This window comes from Cannabis sativa, chromosome 4 (assembly GCF_029168945.1).
Source record: "Cannabis sativa cultivar Pink pepper isolate KNU-18-1 chromosome 4, ASM2916894v1, whole genome shotgun sequence".
Classification (NCBI taxonomy): domain Eukaryota; kingdom Viridiplantae; phylum Streptophyta; class Magnoliopsida; order Rosales; family Cannabaceae; genus Cannabis; species Cannabis sativa.
In genome coordinates this window covers 8,692,241-8,713,243 of record NC_083604.1, presented here as the reverse complement: position 1 = coordinate 8,713,243, position 21,003 = coordinate 8,692,241, and the positions used below count along the sequence as shown (strand labels likewise).

General features: G+C 32.9%; 1 protein-coding gene and 1 non-coding gene across 2 annotated transcripts; both read left to right on the top strand.

Annotated features, from left to right (window-relative positions):
- Positions 1-4,071: 4,071 nt before the first annotated feature.
- Positions 4,072-4,144, top strand: TRNAK-CUU (transfer RNA lysine (anticodon CUU)). Its single transcript has one exon. It is a non-coding gene; the product is annotated as a tRNA-Lys (tRNA).
- Positions 4,145-16,800: 12,656 nt separating this feature from the next.
- On the top strand, positions 16,801-18,775 carry LOC133036643 (geraniol 8-hydroxylase-like). Its single transcript, XM_061113234.1, has 2 exons — positions 16,801-17,850; positions 17,926-18,775. The coding sequence occupies exons 1-2, from the start codon at positions 16,864-16,866 to the stop codon at positions 18,532-18,534; spliced, it is 1,596 nt and encodes a 531-aa protein (XP_060969217.1). The 5' UTR covers positions 16,801-16,863; the 3' UTR covers positions 18,535-18,775.
- Positions 18,776-21,003: the final 2,228 nt, after the last annotated feature.

The window sequence follows — 21,003 nt, the reverse complement described above, 5'->3', positions numbered from 1 at the left end:
TACACAGTAAAAGAGGAAACTGTTTATTTGGAAAGTTGTGCTCTCCCTTATCCCTATATAAAGCAACCCTTGTTCTCTTCTCTTGTAAGCTTAAGACCACGAAATTAAGAGAGAAAAAGAGAGAAAATTTCGAAATCCTTGTGAGATGAGTAGTGCCCACACACATCAAGTGGTACCTCAATCATAGTATGTAAGACTATGGACATTTTGCATCAAAGAAGGAGAAAAGAAGATCCAGGTTCAGATCTTGGTGATGCTCTGCTACAGAAAGGAATCAAGGGCTAGAGATCTGAACGAAAGGAGTCATAATATTCCGCTGCACCCACTGTAAGGTTTTCTAGCTTTATATGTGTTTATTTTCATTGTTTTAGAATTCATATTAGGTTGTTAATCCAACATACATGATAGTAAATAAATCCTGGTAAAATAATTTCCAACACATCATGCATTTGCATTTCTATTGAACCAATGCCCTTAACTTCACATGCTCTGTTATTACCAAGTAACACAGTTCCTTCATGTTCTTCTGAAAAAGAACTGAATAGTTCTTTGTTGGGTGTCATGTGGAAAGAGCATCCTAAATCCAAGATCCAGGCTCCATCTATTGTGTTACCAGACACAACTAGAACCTCAGTTGATTCATAGCCATCTGCTATGTCAGCTTCTCCATTCTTTCCATGATTCTTTTCTCTTTTTAGTTTAGCCTTAAGTGCCAAACATTCATCACGAAAATGACCTTCTTTCTTACAGTAATAGCATTGTTTTCCTGCTACAGCTTTAGGTTTAAACCTATCATTTTTGTCTTTTCTATTATTGTAAGAGTTCTTGTGTCCCTTGTAATCTTTCTTCTGAAATTTTCCTTTTGCAATGAACAATCCATCCCCACTGTTATCTGCTCGATCATCCTTCTACTGAATTTCTTTAGAACACAATGCAGCCTTGACTTCAGTCATTGTCAAGGTGTCCTTTCCATACAAGATGGTATCTACAAGGTGTTCATATATCTTTGGTAGTGAACTAAGTAGAATGATAGCTTGGTCCTCCTCTTCAATCTTTACTCCAAGATTATTCAGATCAAGAATAATCTTGTTGTAATCATCAAGATGTCTTCGAAGCTCCTTGGATTCATCCATTCTGAGAGTATACAACTTCTTCTTGAGATATAGTTTATTGGCCAGAGATCTTTTCATGTAGATAGAAGCCAATTTGTTCCATAATCCAAGAGCCTTTTCTTCACTAGACACTTCTCTCAAGACTTCATCTCCAAGGCTGAGAAGAATGGCACTGTGAGCTTTAGATTCAATCTCAAATTTCCTTTTCTTGTCATCTATCTCCTTCATAGCCTCAATATCCAAAGCCTCTGGAATTCCCTCATGAACAAGAAACACTTTCATTTTAATCCTCCACAAACTGAATTCATTTGTGCCTGTTAATTTGTCCACCTCGAATCTGGTTGAAGCCATAATGCATCAATCTTGATTTCTTGCACAAAGTTCTTGAAACTAATCCCTGATCTCCCTAGTGCTCTGATACCATTTGTTGTGCACTCCAGCACCAACAAGAACACAATGCAAGAATAAAATGGCTTAGAATGATAAACCAGAAAATGTATCAAACCAGATAAATAAAAGACAGCAAGAAATAACGAGGTTCAGTCACAAGTTTTGGATAAAACTTGGACCTAATCCCAGGGTAAAAACAACTCGATAGGCTGTGATTACTTTATTGATTAATGACAAAGATTACAACTTACATCAATGGAGAATCAAGTGCACAAAACAGAACTAATGGTGATTCACACTAGTTACAAAATGAGCTTCAAAACTGTCGAATTCTTTGAACCAGAAATAGTCTTGCAATACCCTCAATCTTGAAGAGAATTCATCTCTGTTCAGCTCTCATGTTTCACTCTTGTGCAATCTCTTACTAACTCGATTTCTCTCTCTCTTACTCTGTTGCTGAATGCTTTTATATATAGCGCAGTAGGTTAATGTCCATTTAACTGAAATAACTGCCAACTGTCAAGACAGTTTAGTTGGTTGATTAAATGTTCTAAACCTCACACTCTTATATTAAAAGAGCATTGTTATTGGGCACCAATGGTACCCAACACCTTCTACAGGTGGCGCTCCATGATTGGTTAGCGATATTCACTAAAAGTTATTTTTTTAAGTTATATGAGGCCCAATACTTAATTACACCAATAACAGTATGAGACCGAAAAAAATGTTAGGTACTAGTGGTACCTTTTAGCAATTCTCTATATTGATTTTTTTTTATAATAATTATTTTTATAATGTATATATAATAAATGTTGTTTTTGAATAAAAATAAAGTTAACCAGAATAGTCCACCATTACAATATTACGTAATTCAGGAATTAACTGATGATCCTGAAAAGTACGACCTGGGGAAAAACAAGAGCTGCGTGCCAAACAATAATCGGCTTTGTTCACAGATTGTTCAACAAACTGAATAACAACATGACTCAAAGAAGATAAAATAATCCGACAATCATTCACTAACAAACCAAACTCATATGGCATATGCAACTTACTCTGAATAGCCTAAATACAGACCAAGCTATCTGGTTTCAATAAAACATTTGGCCAATTATGTCACTGAATACAACTTAAAGCTTCCTTTATCCCGATGATTTCTACAATATCTCTGGTCTAACAATTCCCCTTTTGCTTTTAGTGAAAGCCTGAAGAACTTGACTTGCGTGATTACGGGCCAAACAACCCATCTCAAAACAGCTGACATCATTAAACAAAGCTCCGTCAATATTGACCTTGATCTGATCAGCGACTGGTGTAGCCAATGCACACGCGAAAGCTGTCCCACCGAACTGTTAGACAACGAAGCCGTCGTCCGTGATTGTGCAAAAAGAAATTGATTGTTGACAAAACAACTAATGCAGCAGTAGGAGATTTTTGTTGTCAAACAACCTCGTTACAGGCCTTCCAAATACCCCAAGCGACCATTGCTGCTTCCTCCAATGCTTGAAGATTGATCGTTGTCGAAAGAGATTGAAACCAGCAGCCAAAACTTGTATCTGACCAACTAGAAATACTAACCATAGATCTATTCTAAGAGGCTCTAGCAAAAGAACAACCCACTAGAGCATGAAAAATAGATTCCTCGTCCTCGTGACAAATGAGACAAATGGGACTAATAACCACATGACGCTTGAGAAGTTGCAAACAAGTTGGAAGAATACCTCTCCAAATAAAGTTGCTAACCTTTAGAGAAATCTTTAACTTCCAAATTTTCCTCTAAAAATTTGAGGTAGCATCTTCCAACTAATCTCTTTTGAAATTTTCCAAGAATCGGTACGCACTTTTTTACAGAAAATAAGCCGAAACTTTCAAGTTTTTAAGACTAGCAATCCATATGATAATTTGAACTCAGCTGAATAGATATTATAAGATCACAGTCACAGGCTGACAACAAGTCATTGATGATTTTCAAGTCCCACTCCTTAACGTCCAAACAAAAGAGACTGTAAACATTTTTGTCTTTCAAACCAAGATGGTTGGAATAGACATACGGGTCTAAAGGATAAAGTAACCAGGAATCGTGTAAAAAAACTCATTAATTATAAAATTTATGGTCCCAATACAAGATTCTAAGACTGATTGCTAATTCAAATATTTATTTGTTAATAAAATGTCAATTTTTTTTTTGGCCAAGACTCCCAAATCACTTAGTAAAGAAGGTGTTCTTATCACTGCCCCATTTGCCCCACCCCTACGGGCACGACACTGTATACACCACCGCAAATGACAAACAAGGAGAACCAGCACATCCACATATAGGACAATGTATAATTAGAGATGGAGGAACCATCAGCCTTAATTCAGATTTCTCTCACATCATATTCACATTATTATTATTTTTAAGGTTGAAAGAGTGAGCAAAAAGAAAGATGTGATTCCACCCAAAACAAAAAAGAAGAAAGAAATATGTGATTGATTTCACATTACGTGGAGCTCTTTTCATAAAATTATCTAACGGGATTATTATGTTTTTTGTTAAATATTTATTTTCTTATTATAAGTTATGTAAGCCCGTCTAGCTCAGTTGGTAGAGCGCAAGGCTCTTAACCTTGTGGTCGTGGGTTCGAGCCCCACGGTGGGCGCACTTTTACACATTTTATTTTGTTTTTCAAAAGATACAGAAATGTAAAAAGTAAAAGCTAAAAAACATACTAAACAAACACAGTCATGGTTATATATTAGAATTAAGGTGGTTTTTGTTGGAGGTAATGGAATGGAAATGAAATAATGTAAACAATTTTCTATTTATTTCTTTGTTTTGTTGCATATTAAAGTGTTGGAATGTCATTAGAATACAATTGTCTTTTCATCATTTTGGTGGAATCACTATTCTATTTTGAAATAGAAAGAAAGAGCATTCTAATGTATAATGAAAAAAAATTTAATAATTTTTTTATCAATTTTTTTTATGTATTTTAAATTTTATTCCATTCCATTCAATTCCATTCATATTCTTATTCCCATTACCATTCTTATATTTTCATTCATTCGAACCAAACGTGACCTAAAATCTTCGTTAAACCAATTTAATTGTTCACACATTAATTAATTTGAACATTAAGGATAATGCACATACTAATAACACATGCTAATATATTAATATGATTGAGACCACTACTGATTAATTGATGAAGAAAACGACAATGTACATTTTATATGAGAATTTTTTTTAACAATAATAGGGTAAATACTATTTTGAAATGTATTTTGTAAAAGTTATTAATTGGACCTTTTGTTTTATTAAATGATAAAATAGACTTTGTATTTTTTAAAATGCTAAAAATAAGACCTTTGAAAAATGAAACCAATTATGATTTGCACATATCATATTTAAGATGTGTGTCATATGGGTAAATACATTTAACACTTATTTTGTAAAAGTTATTAATTGGACCTTTTATTTTGTTAAATGATAAAATGGATTTTGTATTTCTAAAATAGTACAAATAAGACCCTGAATTGATTTTTTGTCAAAATAAAATTTAATAATAATCCGATCTAAATGTGTTATGACAAAACTGTTTACATTTTATTCCATTCCATTCATATTCTTATTTCCATTGCCATTAAATGTAAACAATTTTCTATTTATTTCTTTGTTTTGTTGCATATTAAAGTGTTGGAATGTCATTAGAATAGAATTGTCTTTCCATCATTTTGGTGGAATGACTATTCTATTTTGAAATAGAAAGAAAGACCATTCTAATGTATAATGAAAAAAAATTTAATAATTTTTTTATCAATTTTTTTTATGTATTTTAAATTTTATTCCATTTCATTCAATTCCATTCATATTCTTATTCCCATTACCATTCTTATATTTTCATTCATTCGAACCAAACGTGACCTAAAATCTTCGTTAAACCAATTTAATTGTTCACACATTAATTAATTTGAACATTAAGGATAATGCACATACTAATAACACATGCTAATATATTAATATGATTGAGACCACTACTGATTAATTGATGAAGAAAACGACAATGTACATTTTATATGAGAATTTTTTTTAACAATAATAGGGTAAATACTATTTTGAAATGTATTTTGTAAAAGTTATTAATTGGACCTTTTGTTTTATTAAATGACAAAATAGACTTTGTATTTTTTAAAATGCTAAAAATAAGACCTTTGAAAAATGAAACCAATTATGATTTGCACATATCATATTTAAGATGTGTGTCATATGGGTAAATACATTTAACACTTATTTTGTAAAAGTTATTAATTGGACCTTTTATTTTGTTAAATGATAAAATGGATTTTGTATTTCTAAAATAGTACAAATAAGACCCTGAATTGATTTTTTGTCAAAATAAAATTTAATAATAATCCGATCTAAATGTGTTATGACAAAACTGTTTACATTTTATTCCATTCCATTCATATTCTTATTTCCATTGCCATTCCTATGTTTTCATTCATTCGAACCAAACGCGACTTAAAATTTTCGTTAAACCAATTTAATTGTTCACACATTAATTAATTTGAACATTAAGGACAATGCACATACTAATAACACATGCTAATATATTAATATGAGAAGTTTTCTAACAATAATAGGGTAAATACTATTTTGGACTGTATTTTGTAAAAGTTATCGATTAGACATTCTGTTTTATTAAATGACGAAATAGACTTTATATTTTTTAAAATGCTAAAAATAAGATCTTGAACTTAATTTTTGATAATTTTTTTTTTTAATATAACTAACTTGAAGACAATTCTTATCACGAACAGATACAGAAAATGTAAACAGTTTTGTCATAACACATTTAGATCGGATTATTATTAAATTTTATTTTGACAAAAAATCAATTCATGGTCTTATTTGTACTATTTTAAAAAATACAAAGTCCATTTTATCATTTAACAAAATAAAAGGTCCAATTAATAACTTTTACAAAACAAGTATCAAATGTATTTACCCATATGACACACATCTTAAATATGATATGTGCAAATCATAATTGTTTTCATTTTTCAAATGATATGGTTTCATTTTTCTCTATTTTTTTTTTTTTTTTTGAAAGAAACATGTGTTACAACACACCTACAAGGAAGGTAAAGGACCATTCCAAATTAACTCATTATCTAATCCAAGACCCATCCTAGCTATCCTATGAGCTAAAAGATTAAAATCCCTACCAACATGAGAGATGGATAGGTCCGGACTGAACGATAACAAGTTCTTAATGCTACAAACTACATCATCAAATACACTATTATTCCAGTTACAAGTATTAAGTTTATCAACTATAGATTTACAATCTGTCATCAAAACGTCCACTGGAAACCGAAGCAATTGGGCCCATTGAATAGCATGATAAACCGCCTTAGCTTCAGCAACAGCAGGAGGGACAAGGTCGGAAAAAGGGGTAGAAAAACCTGCTTTTACTCTGTTACAACCATCCAAAAGAACCACACCAATACTATGTCTTTTTCTATGAGGATCCGTGGCTGCATCTGTAAAGAGTTTAAAACCGTTGGAACAAGATGGTTGAATCCCTGCATGAACTGAGTTACAATCTGAACCTGGCCTCGGTACCTGTTTTGACTGCGCATCTAAGTGCTGGCAGAAATATGTAAGACTCCAATCAAAAATATCTTTAGGAGGAATAGAAAATTGCTTATGTAAGACATTATTTCTTTGATTCCAAAGTGCCCACAAAAAACAATACAGAATACCAAGAGAATCTTTATCTTGATCAAAAACCAAACCCATAAAGAAATCATTTAGATCCATATGCTTATTACTATCATAATAAGAGACAAACCTGGAAGATCTCCATGCCTTTCTGGATCTGGAGCAATCTAGCATAGCATGTTTAACACTCTCCGGGGCTAGTTTACATATAGGACAAAGAGGGGAATCAAGAACTTTTCGAGAAAAAAGAGAAGTTGCAACAGGTAAAACATTGGATAACATTCTCCAAACAAACAGTTTGACCTTGGGAGGAATAGTAGGTGACCACACACGGGACCAAAACTTTTTAGAAGAAGTAAAGGAGGAAGAAGAAGGGAGGTCCAAGGAGGAGGAAGCCAGATGATAGGCAGACTTAACAGAAAAAACACCTGAGCTAGTTTTCTCCCAAATCAGAGAGTCCCTCCCAAAACACCCAGCAACAGGTACTTCTAGAATGTCATTAATAATAGAATCATCAAAATAAGCACTTAATCTATTGACATCCCAAGTCCCTGAGTCAGTAATAAAATAGGATAGAAACTGAGAAGGAGGATGAGCAGAAGGAGAGAAGACTTTATATTTATGATTAGGGAGCCAATGGTCAGATAAAGTATGAATATCATTCCCATTCCCAATTTTCCAGATGAGTCCAGAGGCCAACAAGTCCCGACCCCATAAAATGCTTCTCCAAGTGAAGGAAGGGTTATGACCAGGGCCAGCAGCAAGGATAGAGGAATTGGGAAAATAACGAGCTTGAAGAGTCCTACTAAGGAGAGAATGAGGATTATCCAGAATACGCCAAGCTTGTTTAGCTAACATAGCTTGGTTAAAATGAACAAGAGAGCGAAAACCCAACCCTCCACAGAATTTGGATGTACACATGGCTTTCCAAGATCTCCAATGAATTTTCCTAGACTCTCCATTAGAACCCCACCAGAATCTGGCCATTGCAGTCTCAATTCCCTTGCAAAGCTTAACAGGAAGTCTGAAACAAGCCATCGCATAAGCAGGGATAGCTTGTATTACAGCTTTCAAAAGAACCTCTTTACCAGCTCTTGAAAAACATTTAGAGGACCAAGATCTAAGAACGGAGGCCACTTTATCCTTAAGAAAAGAGAAAGAGTGAAACTTAGAACGAGACAAACATTGAGGAAGACCTAAATACTTAGAAACAAAAGGCTTATCTTCTAAATTAAGCGTGTGGAAAAACATAGCACGAATTTCCTGAGCAGTATTAGGAGAGAAAAGAATGGAGGATTTAGAAAAATTAATGGCTTGGCCCGAGGCCCTAGAATAGATATTAAAAATTTCGTGAAGTGCAGAGCAAGACTCTCTATCAGCAGAGCAAAAAAGAAGACTATCATCAGCAAAAAGTAAATGAGAAATCGAGGGCGCATGCCTAGAAATAGAAATACCTTTAAGAGATTGGGCATTCTGCCTAGCCCTGAGAAGAGCAGACAAACCCTCAGCACAGAGAATGAAAAGGTAAGGGGATAAGGGGTCCCCTTGTCTAAGACCACGAGAAGGTTTGAGGGAGCCTTTAACCTCCCCATTAACCAGGAAAGAAAGAGTGGTTGTAGTTATACATTTCATAATAAGGGTAACAAAGCCAACAGGAAAATTAAAATGGTACATAACACTTTCTAGAAAATGCCATTCTACTCTATCGAAAGCCTTAGCCATATCAAGCTTCAATGCAGCCCAGCCTCTTTTACCAACTTTACGAGCGTTAATGGCATGAATAAGTTCTTGGGCTATAAGAATATTGTCAAAAATAACACGCTCAGAAACAAAAGCACTCTGAAAAGGGGAAATAACTTTGTCTAGAACAACTTTTAACCGGTTAGCAACAGCCTTAGAAATGATTTTATAAAGCGTGGAACACAAACTAATTGGCCGAAAATCTTTCATAGCATTGGCATGTTGTTTTTTAGGAATCAAAACAATCAAAGTGCTATTAATCTCAGAGAAGTCAGTATGACCATTCAAACAATTCAACACCACCGAAGTCAGATCATTCCCAAAAATGGCCCAATTCTTTTGATAGAAGAAGGCATTAAGGCCATCCAGCCCAGGAGCCTTATCCCCAGAAATGCTAAAAACAGCCTTTTTAACCTCATGGGCAGTAAAGGGCTGAGCCAAAAACCCATAATCCAAATCATCAAGGGGAGGCCCCAAACAATCAAGAATATGGTTAGTTGCCTCAGCATCACAGCCATCAGAGGAAAAAAGACTAGAGAAAAAAGAAGAGATAATATCAAACATAGCCTCAGGATCACTAGTTGAATTACCAGCATCATCCTTAAGGTATCGAATGGTATTATTCTTCTTTCTGTGAGAAGCAAAACGATGAAAAAATTTTGTGTTTCGGTCTCCAGCCTTAAGCCAGGACACACGGGACCTCTGCTTCCAATAAACCTCTTCCTTGTAGAGAAGAGCATCAAGCTGAGATTGAAGATTTTTGAGATGAATCTTATGCTCACTAGAATCAGGGCCTAAGGATTGAATCCTAGTTATTTCCCTTTGAATATCCTGAATACGAGGCTGGAAATGAGGCAAAACAGATTTGTGCAAGAGGACAGAGCAGTGACACAGGAATTTTGCTTGGCTAAGAAGGTGCCAAGTCCATCAAGGCTATTAGAGAGGTGGGAGGAATTGTTCCAAGAGTCTCTAACAGTGGCATAAAAACTAGGGTTGTCTAACCAAATATTTTCAAATTGAAAACGCTTTTTAAGTCTACGAGGCTGGTTAAGATCAGGGTTAGAGTGTAGAACAATCTTGATAGCTCGATGATCTGAGCCATAAAAAGGCAAGTGGTGCAAAATAGCATTAGGGAAAAGCATCCTCCAAGATTCAGAGCCTACTGCCCAATCAAGACGTTCATACACAGTATTATTATGCCAAGTGTATTTATTGCCTACAAAATTAAGAGGAGAAAGACAAAACTTATGGATAAATTGAGCAAAATGATCCATATCAGAAACATTATAATAGTTACTACCAGTTTTATCATCAAAGTCCAAAAAACTATTAAAATCACCCATAATGAGCCATGGCAAATTAGGGGAAGAATAAAAGAGTTTATCTAACAATTCCCAAGTAACACAACGAGCAGAGGAAATAGGAGAACCATAATAACAGGTAAAATGAAACATAGCATTATCCTTGAAGTTTATATTACAATCAAAATGGTTACTAGAGAAGGATAAAATATTTACATAAATAGTTGCTTTCCACAAAAGGATAAGGCCCCCCCCAAAATACTTCCTAGGGACCTCAAGGCCATGATCAAAGCCCAAAGCAACACGAACTCGGTCAATAGCCTTAGCAGGAAGACGAGTTTCCATCAAAAAGACCACATCAGGCTGCTGCTCTTTCACCATCAGGGAGAGTCGTCTGAATGCGCGCGTACTCCCCAAACCGCGCGCATTCCAGCTTAGAAGGCTCATTTTTCTGGGCGGGTGTGCATAGCATCACCCGCCTGTTCATCTTGTGTAGAATCAACAGGAGCCTCATTCTCCCTTGCACCAGATCGAGCTCGTTTAAGTTGAGACCGCACAGAGCTTCCAACAACAGCAAAGTGAGGTTGGAAGGAGGGCCTCTTAACACCAGAAGCAGATGCTAGGCCTTTCCCACGGACATCAGGATCAGGGTGATCCCGATGAAGGTTGGGGTCCATATTAGCATTGTCAGCAGTGCCTTGAGGCATAGCAGTTACAGAGCTAACAGTACTAACAACCTCTGGGGAAGAAAGGCCAACAGATAGAGCAGCAGCAGGGGCAGGTTGGCTAGCAGCCACAATAACAGAGTCAGTAGAGTATGAAGTGAAAGCTGAAGGTCGCAAAGAGATATTAAAAGTGGAACTATTGCAAGGCTGAGCAAGATTGGAGAGGTTAGGATTTAAAGGTGTAGGCATCATGACAACCGCATTAGATGTTGGGGGGACATAGGGCCCAGAAAAGTTATCATTAAGGCTCAAGAAAGAGGGGAAGTTTATGCCTTGACCAGTAAAGTTTTGGGGGGGGGGGGGGTAAATTGAGATTAACAGGTTGGTAGTTCATCATAGTTATAGTAGGGGGATGAGGATATTGGAATGGCTGGGACTTATCAATGATTTTTTCCTTGCCACGAAGGAGAATAGAGTAAGGGCATAGGGGTTCAGTGTAAAGCTCATCACACTTCCGAAGAAAAGCCACACAGTATCTTTTGGTATGATCAAGTTTCCCACAGAAAAAACAAAAGTCAGGAAGTCTTTCAAACTTAAAGTCAAGCCACTTGACAAACTCCCTACCCATACGAATGAACTTAATATTCATTCCCCTCCTTAATGGCAGATTAACATCAAGGAGTATACGAATACGCATATATGGACCAGTACCCTCCTTAATGGTATCTTTGTCAATCTCAATAAGATCCCCCACTTCCATAGCTATAAACCTAGCCAGATCATGGGACTTACACATAAAGGGGATACCATAAACTTGCACCCAGAAGGGAACATAGTGAAGGTTATCTGGGGTAAGAGGGAAACTGCTATCAGTAGCAGCAAATATGGTGATGCTCTGGGCAAAGTGCCAAGGCTGACCATCTAGGACTCGACCTTTATCACCTTCACAGCCAAAGGTGACAAGAAACATACCATCAGCATGTTCAGAGACAACAACAGGGAATCGACACAACGATGACCACATACCAGACAAGGTTTTCATGAGAGAGGGACGATTATAGGGCCTAATGGTATGAAGCTTTAGGATGAGGCTTATAGGGGCAGAGGAGGAACTCGAAGAACCAACCTCATAGGTAAAAATAGTGGATTCATCAGGAGGGAGGGCTAAAGCATGAGAAACAGAACTTTAAAACTCATCCATACTAGCAGACAGATAGAATTCAAGAACACAGGCTAAAAAAAGAAAAATAAACTGAGAAGGATGATGAAAATGATACCTTGGCTTGGTTATATATAGGAAAAACCATAATCCTTTGAGAATTTTCCTCATTGCCGCCCTAGTCACTTCCCTAGTCCCATCCATTGAAGGAGCAATGATGAAAAGAAGCTGAGGAGCTTCGGAAGTCCAGTCGCCCGCCTCCTTCTTACGATCTTCAAGGGAGTTTTGCAGGGAGAGGATTTGGGAGATCTGTAATAAATGGGGAGAGGACAAAGAAAGATGATGAAAAAAGGAGAGAGAGGATGAAATTCGAAGGTTAGAACAATAACTGCTCTGAGGGATTTTTATGAGATGGGAAAGGAAGCAATAATATCCCCCAGAGCAATAAATGCTCAAAGGGGAGAGAGAAACAGAAAGGGATGATTCACGATTTGGGTGAAAACACCTGAAACCACCACAAGACACAGGAGTGTGGACTAATTTCCCCATGAGAGGGACCAGAATCTCAATTGAGGAGATGAACAGCATGCTAGAAGGCTCCAGAAGAAGAAAGACTTCACGTTATTTGGTCAAACATAATACTTTAATTTTAATGATAAGACCCAAGACTGTTTCATTTTTCTCTATTATGTAAGTTGAAAGTTGAAAATTTACCTTCTAAGCTTAGCACGTAATTGAATGAGTGGTCTAAAATTAACTGACAACCACTAGTGTACTGGTAATAATTCAATGCTATATATATATAAGCAGGGGCGGAGCCAGAACTAAAGTGCTGGGGGGGCCAATATCATAGAGTGCAATATACAATAAATTTAATTTTCGGTGACTTTAATACCTTTTAAGGATGTGTGTCAATTATAAAAAATACTACATTTTTAAATTTTATACAATAATTTTTTTTTTAAAAAAATGAATCAAATCATTAAAATAAAAATAAAATACGAGTGTTACGCTAAAATTTGACGTAAAAATACTCATATTGATTTTAAGAATAATATAATTAGTTAATTTTACTCTTATTTATTAAATAACTTACTAAATATAATTTTAAATTAAAACAAATTAGTTAAGTCTAATAAAATAGTAATATAATAATTTACTACATTAATATATAAAACAAAACTGTATATATTTTCTTAATAATAAAATTATATTTAAATAAGTAAATATTAATTTTTTAGTTCTTTCATACATGACAAAGTATGTATTAATATATTTTTATATATGATTATATATATACTAGGCGACAACTACGTGCAAAGCACGTTGTGTTTCATTATATATTTATATATTATATTATTTTACATATTCCATAAATTTGAAGTTTTTTTTTCACATAAGATGTTTAATTATTTTAAAATATTATGTTAGATTGTTATTCTAATTCATAAAATATTAGTTTTATGTTATTTATAATTTAAGATGAAGAATTAGCAATTTCTTTTTGTTTTGCTTCTTCAATAGAGTATACATTAAAATTTTTGTATCTTTGAGTCTTCATCTTCTCTTGATTAGCATAAATTTATAGTATCCAATAGTTAGTTGTCAATTCGTTTGAACCATTTTCAATATATTTATTCTTTTCCTGAGAAATAAATTATAAAAGTTGGTATTAGTCTTTATTTATTAATTTTTTACTTATACATAATTTGCTCATCTTCATCTTTAATGGAAGCAAGAAAATGCCCATAGCATTAGGGGTGTTCATCCGATCCAATCCGCACTTTTTTGGTCAAATAACATCCAATCCGCACTAAGTGCAGATTTCATATTTTGGATCCAATCCGATCCGCATAATAGTCACTACAAAAAATCTTACTTTTAGTCACAACAAAATTTGTGGCTAAAAGTAAAAAAGTTGTGACAAATTATAAATTATTATTCTTATGTTGTGACTAAAAGGTCTGTGGCTAAAGGTATGAGTCACAAAAATTACAATTTGTTGTGACTAAGTGACTAAAACTAAATTAGTGACAACTTGTGTCTAAATGCTATGTTTTAGTCACAAGTAATTTTTTGTTGTGACTAAAAGTCACATTTAGTCACAAAAAATTTATGTTGTCACTAAAAATTTGTCACTAAAAGTAGCAGTTTTTTGTAGTGAGTTTAAATCCAATCCAATCCGCAATAGTGCGGATTGGATCTGTTGTTTTTTTTTATGATAAATTATTTAATATTTCATAGAAAAAAAATTAAAAAAAGACTATTGTTTCTTAATCTCCAATAATAATCTAATCTCCATTTATATATAAATCAAATCAATATACATATATGTCAATATACATGTACTCATCTTTAAATTTACACTAAAATATATATGTATTCATTACTAAAATAAATAAGTTAGTCCATATATTCAAATTTATGTGTATGTGTCTATGTGAATAAGAATATTTTTTTTTGTTTTTTTATTGTAAAACAAATAAAATACACCAACTCAATATATTATTAAAAAAAATTAAAAATTAGAAGTTTGTATTTTCTTTGATATTAATAGAAAATTAATATATATTATATATTATAATTTTTTTTGAAAATATATATAATTAAGTGCGGATTGGATTAGATCGGTTACTTGTTGAGGTCAGACAACATCCAATTCGCATAAGTGCGGATTTTAGATTTTTCAATCCAATCCAATCCACGCAAGTGCGGATATCCGCATTTTGCAGATTGGATTGGATTGGATCGTGCGAATTAGATTGGATCGGATACTTAGTGAACACCCCTACATAGCATAGCGGGGAAGAGCTTGGACAATAGATTTCAATAAGACTTCGTTTTCTAATCTTGAAAACCACTTACCATCCCAACTTTCTACCCGTTTTTGCATCTTATCTTTAAGGAAACATAATGTAGCATTCTTGCCCCGTCCCATAGTATTAGGAAGGCCCAAGTATGAACTTTGATCATTAGCCACTTGCAATTTGAGAATCGCTTTCATTGTAGCACGATTGAACTCAGAAGTATTAGTGCTAAAAAAGATAGAAGATTTAGCAATATTTACCTATTAACCAGAAGCGCTTGTTCAAAAGTTGCCAAAAGCTCCATAATTGTAGCTGCTTCTTCTTCATTCGCACCAAATTCCACGTGTGATGTCGCAGCCCTCTATTAGCTTCCCCATAAATACCCGTCAACCTCTAATCCTCTAACCCCACCACTCGCACCACTAAATCATTGATGTCTAGAATATTCAATCACTTTCGCTTCATCCACCTTTACCCGTAATAGTTTTAATTTTATAATATTTTTTTTTATATAAATATCATACACTTTTTCTATTATTTTTAAATAATATTAAGAATATATTGTTTTAGTAATTGTAATAAGTAACGACATCACAATAGTAATTTATTAAAAAACATAAATACTTTTTCTTTTTTATTGTTTTAAAAGAAACAATAATAGAAATATATATAAACCACACATAATAATAATAATAATACATACGAATGTGAAATAAAAAATTCTTTATCCTTTTTTCTTTCTCTCCCCCTACTTAGACATCTTAAGAAAAATAAATTTAAATCTTTAATTCTTATCTTAAAAATTAAAAATAATAATATGGTGATACAGTTAAGTAAAATTATATTCTTTCTATTTGGTGTTCTGTATGGAATTATTTTTGAAAAGCTGTTTAGTAATAATTTTAGATAAGTGTCCCAAAAAAGTGAAAGGATTGAGAAAAAATGAGCAGAAATTATATATATTTTGGTCGAATAAATTTTGTTTTGTTACCATAAGACATGGATTTTCTGATTACAAGTATAAAAATAAAAAACATGGAACCCGTTATAATGTAAGTGAACTATAGAAATACAGATTTAAACAAATAAAATGAACATAATCATGGCCAAATTAATTTATGAAACACGATTTTTCTTCACACAAAAACCTTTAACCAAAAACTAAAAATACAGAATTAACATTATGTAGACAATTATAAACAGAGATGTCTTGATGTATCTTCCAATATGCTCATGTAGATGTCTTAGTTGGTTTAGTTATTTGATTTTAATTATTCTCATGAGATTCTCCATTAGCAATCATTAATCAACCTTTCTAACTCAACTTCCTTGCCAACGATATTTTGCTAACAGTACGTAATTCATTACTTGAACGTACTGAAGGAAGAGGACCTTTCTAATTTGCTTTTGAAGGGAGCAAATTACTTGTTTAGTGGCTACATGAATGAAATGAAGTCATTTTAAATAAAATTTGGGATCACAAATCAACATAACTAAATTTAATTAACAACTCTGAAGAGGACCTAAACTCACAAAACAAAACCAAACATAAACTGAAAAGAAGGGAAGGAGATGAAAAATAAATAAGAAGCAAGAACTAAAATATCAATTCCAATTGAGAACGTTAAAGATCGACGTTTCGAAGAGATACCAGATTTGTCTTGGTGTGTATATTTAATAAATTAATTTTCATATTATTAATTAATCAGTTATAAATTATAATTGTTTGCAATCTTTTGAAAAGGTATGACATCGGGAAGAGTCACCACTTAACTTTTAACGATTTAATTAATTAGTTCTGTTAAAACTAACAGTTTAACACAACAAAATCTGTTAAGTGCGCAACAAATTCTGTTAGATACACATTTTCTATAATAGGTAAGATATATATATTTAGTAGTGTAAAGTTTTTAAGCCTATACAAATATTATCCACACAAGGAACCAGAAAGACAGAGAGAGAGGTAAAGGATAGAGAGAATGGAGACCATTGATATTTATGATCTGTTGAGTTCTTTACTGTATCTCATTCTCATCATTTGGATATTGATTCAAGGCTTCAACTTATTAGCATTCTCATGGTCATGGAGCAAAAGTTGTCAAGTAAAATCTCATCATCAACTTCCACCAGGACCCAAACCATTCCCCATAATAGGCAACCTCTTGGAACTTGGCCACAACCCACATAAATCTCTAGCCAACCTTTCCCACATTCATGGCCCAATCATGAGTTTGAAGCTCGGCCAAATAACCACAATTGTAGTGTCTTCTCCTGAAATAGCCAAAGAAATTCTCCAAACTCATGACCAACTCTTCTCCAACAGAACCGTTCCTGACTCACTCCATGCCTTGAATCACCACCATTATGGCCTCCCATGGATTCCTGTCTCTCCTAGTTGGAGAAACTTCAGAAAAATATGCAGCTCTTATATGTTTTCTGTTAAGGCTCTGGAAACCAACAAGAATTTGAGGTACCAAAAAGTACAAGAGCTTTTAGGCTATGTTGGTAAAATGGCTAAAGCAGGTGAGGCCTTGGATATTGGTAGAGCTGGTTTTAACACATCACTGAGTTTGTTATCCACAACTTTTTTCTCCCTTGATTGGGCTAATAATTCTAGCTCTAATCATGATGGTGGTGATGATGCCATGGCCAAAGAGTTGAAGGACATTGTTTTGAATATCATGGAAGCTGCTGGTATACCCAATTTGGCAGACTACTTTCCATTTCTTAAGATAGTGGATCCCCAAGGCATTAGAAGAAACATGGCTTTTCAGTTCAAGAAAATGATGGGCTTGTTCGACCGTATCATCAACCAAAGACTGCAATTACTCACAGAATCTAGTACTGCTACTGGTCTTATGGATGAAAGTCATGATATTTTGGATAATCTTCTTAATTACATGATGAGTGAAGAGAATAAAGAACATAAGCTTCTAGACATTATTGCAATTGAACATTTCCTAGTGGTATGTATCTAACTTTTTCTTAACATATACAGATTTTGTTAATATGAAATTAATAAGATGTTGGTAGTGTTGCAGGCTCTATTTTCAGCAGGCACTGATACGAGTTCATTAATCTTAGAGTGGTCAATGACTGAACTGCTTAAAAAACCAGAAATTTTATGTAAAGCCCAAATGGAGTTAGACAAAGTAATTGGAAAGGGAAACCAAATGAAAGAATCAGACATAACAAGGCTTCCTTACTTACAAGCCATAATCAAAGAGATCTTTCGTTTGCACCCACCAGCTCCATTTTTAATTCCTCGCAAAGCTGAATCTGATGTGAAAATCTGTGGTTATTTGGTCCCAAAGAATGCTCAAGTGATTGTTAATATATGGGCTATTTCAAGAGACCCCAAAGTTTGGGACAATCCTAATGAGTTCATTCCAGAGAGGTTTTTAGAGTCAAATATTGATGTCAAAGGCAGACACTTTGAGCTCCTTCCATTCGGCAGTGGCCGCAGAATCTGCCCCGGCTTACCGTTGGCCATGCGAATGGTTGATTTGATGTTGGGTTCTTTGATTCACTCGTTTGATTGGAAGCTTGAAGATGGAATTGAACCAAATTCTATTGATATGGAAGAGAAGTTTGGCCTCACCTTGCAGAAAGCTGAGCCATTGCGAGCTATGGCTAAGCTTAGGATGTAGTTCTCTGTCTCTTGGGACCAGATTTGTTTGCTTAATATAAGTAATAATATTACATTAAACAATGCTAACACAATCTTGTATTGTGTATGCATTTTGCAATAGAACTGGTACCAAAATGGGACAACACCCTATCTGATCTGTTATCTTCTTGATTATAATATAGACTAGTAAACATAGCCGCGCTTGGCGCGGTTTTGTAATAAAATAAATATAATTTCAAGATGATTTTTATTTTGTAAAAGTTATCAGTGATATCATTTTTATTTTGTTAAATGTTAATTTTATTAGGTTCTTTGTTTTACAAAATAAATCATGATGACACTTTGAGATTGATTTTGGTCAAATATTTTTAATTATGGTCCTAAAACTTTCTTTCTTAGCCTCTCTAGCTAACTATTGTGACCCAAATTTTCATCTGAATATATTTATATTGTATACCATTTTATAAAATATATTGGATTAAGTTGTCATTCAATAGTGGTCATAGGCATAGAGGAATTCAAGTTTAAATCCTTCTCTCTCAATGTGAGAAAAATTAAATTTATCATTTCAGGCATCCACTTTTATTAGAATTTAAAAAGTGCATATTAATCATATGACATCAAAAGAAAATCTATAAGGTCCAAAAGTTAAAAAAAATAAAAATAAATAAAAGCATCACATTATTTTTAGCCAAGAAAAACAAATATAATGTAAAAGAATTAATAAATTTTTTAGTCTAATCTTCTAATGATTTGAAAGGTGAATTAGAATATAATTACAAAGACATAGTATTAGAAAATCCTACATTGTTAATATGTAGAAAGATAATAGAATATATATAAGATGAATGAGTTACTTTTCCATTACAAATTAATTTTGAGATAGAACCTCATTCACCTTAATCCCAAATTCAAACACTTAATAGTACAAAGACTTTAATATAAGCTTGTGCTTGGTATTTAAGATGAATGAATTGACCCTACATGAAAAATTAATTATTAATAAATTTCATATATATATTTTACAATTGCAACACAACTAAAGCTTGTAACATGAAATCCAAAAATAAATGAATAAAACTCATCCAACACCCTCAAAACATAACATGAAACTTATCTCAAAATCAATTTTGATCTTTGGCCATAAGGTTCACAGTAATCTCCATAAATTTTAAATCACTTATTTGAATGAAATTCTATGTGTTGATTCTAATTTATATTAACATACAAATCAATCCACCATGCTATAAAAAATAGAACAATACTATACATCATGATAAATTATCATGAATTACTATGACATGACATGTCATGTCATTCAAGATAAAAATTATTGATACATTTTCATTTTCATGATATACATCATTTTCCTTAAAAAATTAATCAAAATTTCTACGAATCAACGGAACAGTGATTATTGATTAAAATTTCCTACATCTTTTTAGTGTTAATGAACGAAAATTGAAGCGTTAAACATTATTGAAATAATATAAAAATATATAATAACTTGTTATTAACAATTACTTGGAACATTAATTAGAATTTAGTTGTTACATACATGAAATTTAAGCATACAATAATTAAAAGATTATGGATAGGTGGAAGGTTGAAAAATTGTTATCATCATGATTATATTTTTAATGAATATAAAATAAATAAAAATATGAAAGAGGTTATGAATAAGTAAAGGGTTATAATTATATTTTTATTATCATTAATTAATTATATATTTTTTTATGAATGCAAAATAAATAAAAATGAAAATTTTACAGAAAAGAAAAGGTTACAATAAATAATTTAATTTAATAAAGAAAATTTTTACAAAAACATTTTGAGAAAGCTTTTTTATTTAATGAAGATGATTATTGCTGAGAATTTTTTATAAAACATAACGTATGTTATCTATTCCATTATTATAATTAATTTACACACATTCAAAGAAACAATAAATTATTGAGTTCCATTTGACTAAATTATGATTAAATTAAAAAACTGTTAAAAATTAAATAAATGAGAAACATTGAGAAAATAAAAAAAATCATAGAGGCTGTCACCTCATCACTTTAATTTTCATTGCTGAAATTTCTCCAAAGCTACAACAATAAAAAGTTTTATCAAAAAAAAAAAAAAAATCAAACAAATTAACAAATATAATATACATGAATGTATATTAACAAACTCTTTTACACTTAAATATGTACCGTTATTCCAATTGTAGAATTGGTTGACAATCAATTTTATGTTGCCCAAGTTTCTCCAAGTCCAAGTCCCCCCAAAAAATCCTTGCAATAAAAGAGAAACTACAAGAAAAAAAAAGAAAGATATACATACAATGTATATTGACAAACTCTTACACTTAAATATGTACCATTATTCGAATTGTAGAGATGGTTGAGAATCAATTTTGTGTTGCCAAGTTTCTCAAAAGAAAAAAAAAACAAAACAAATTCAAATAAACTTGCAATAAAAACGAAACTATCTAAAAAAA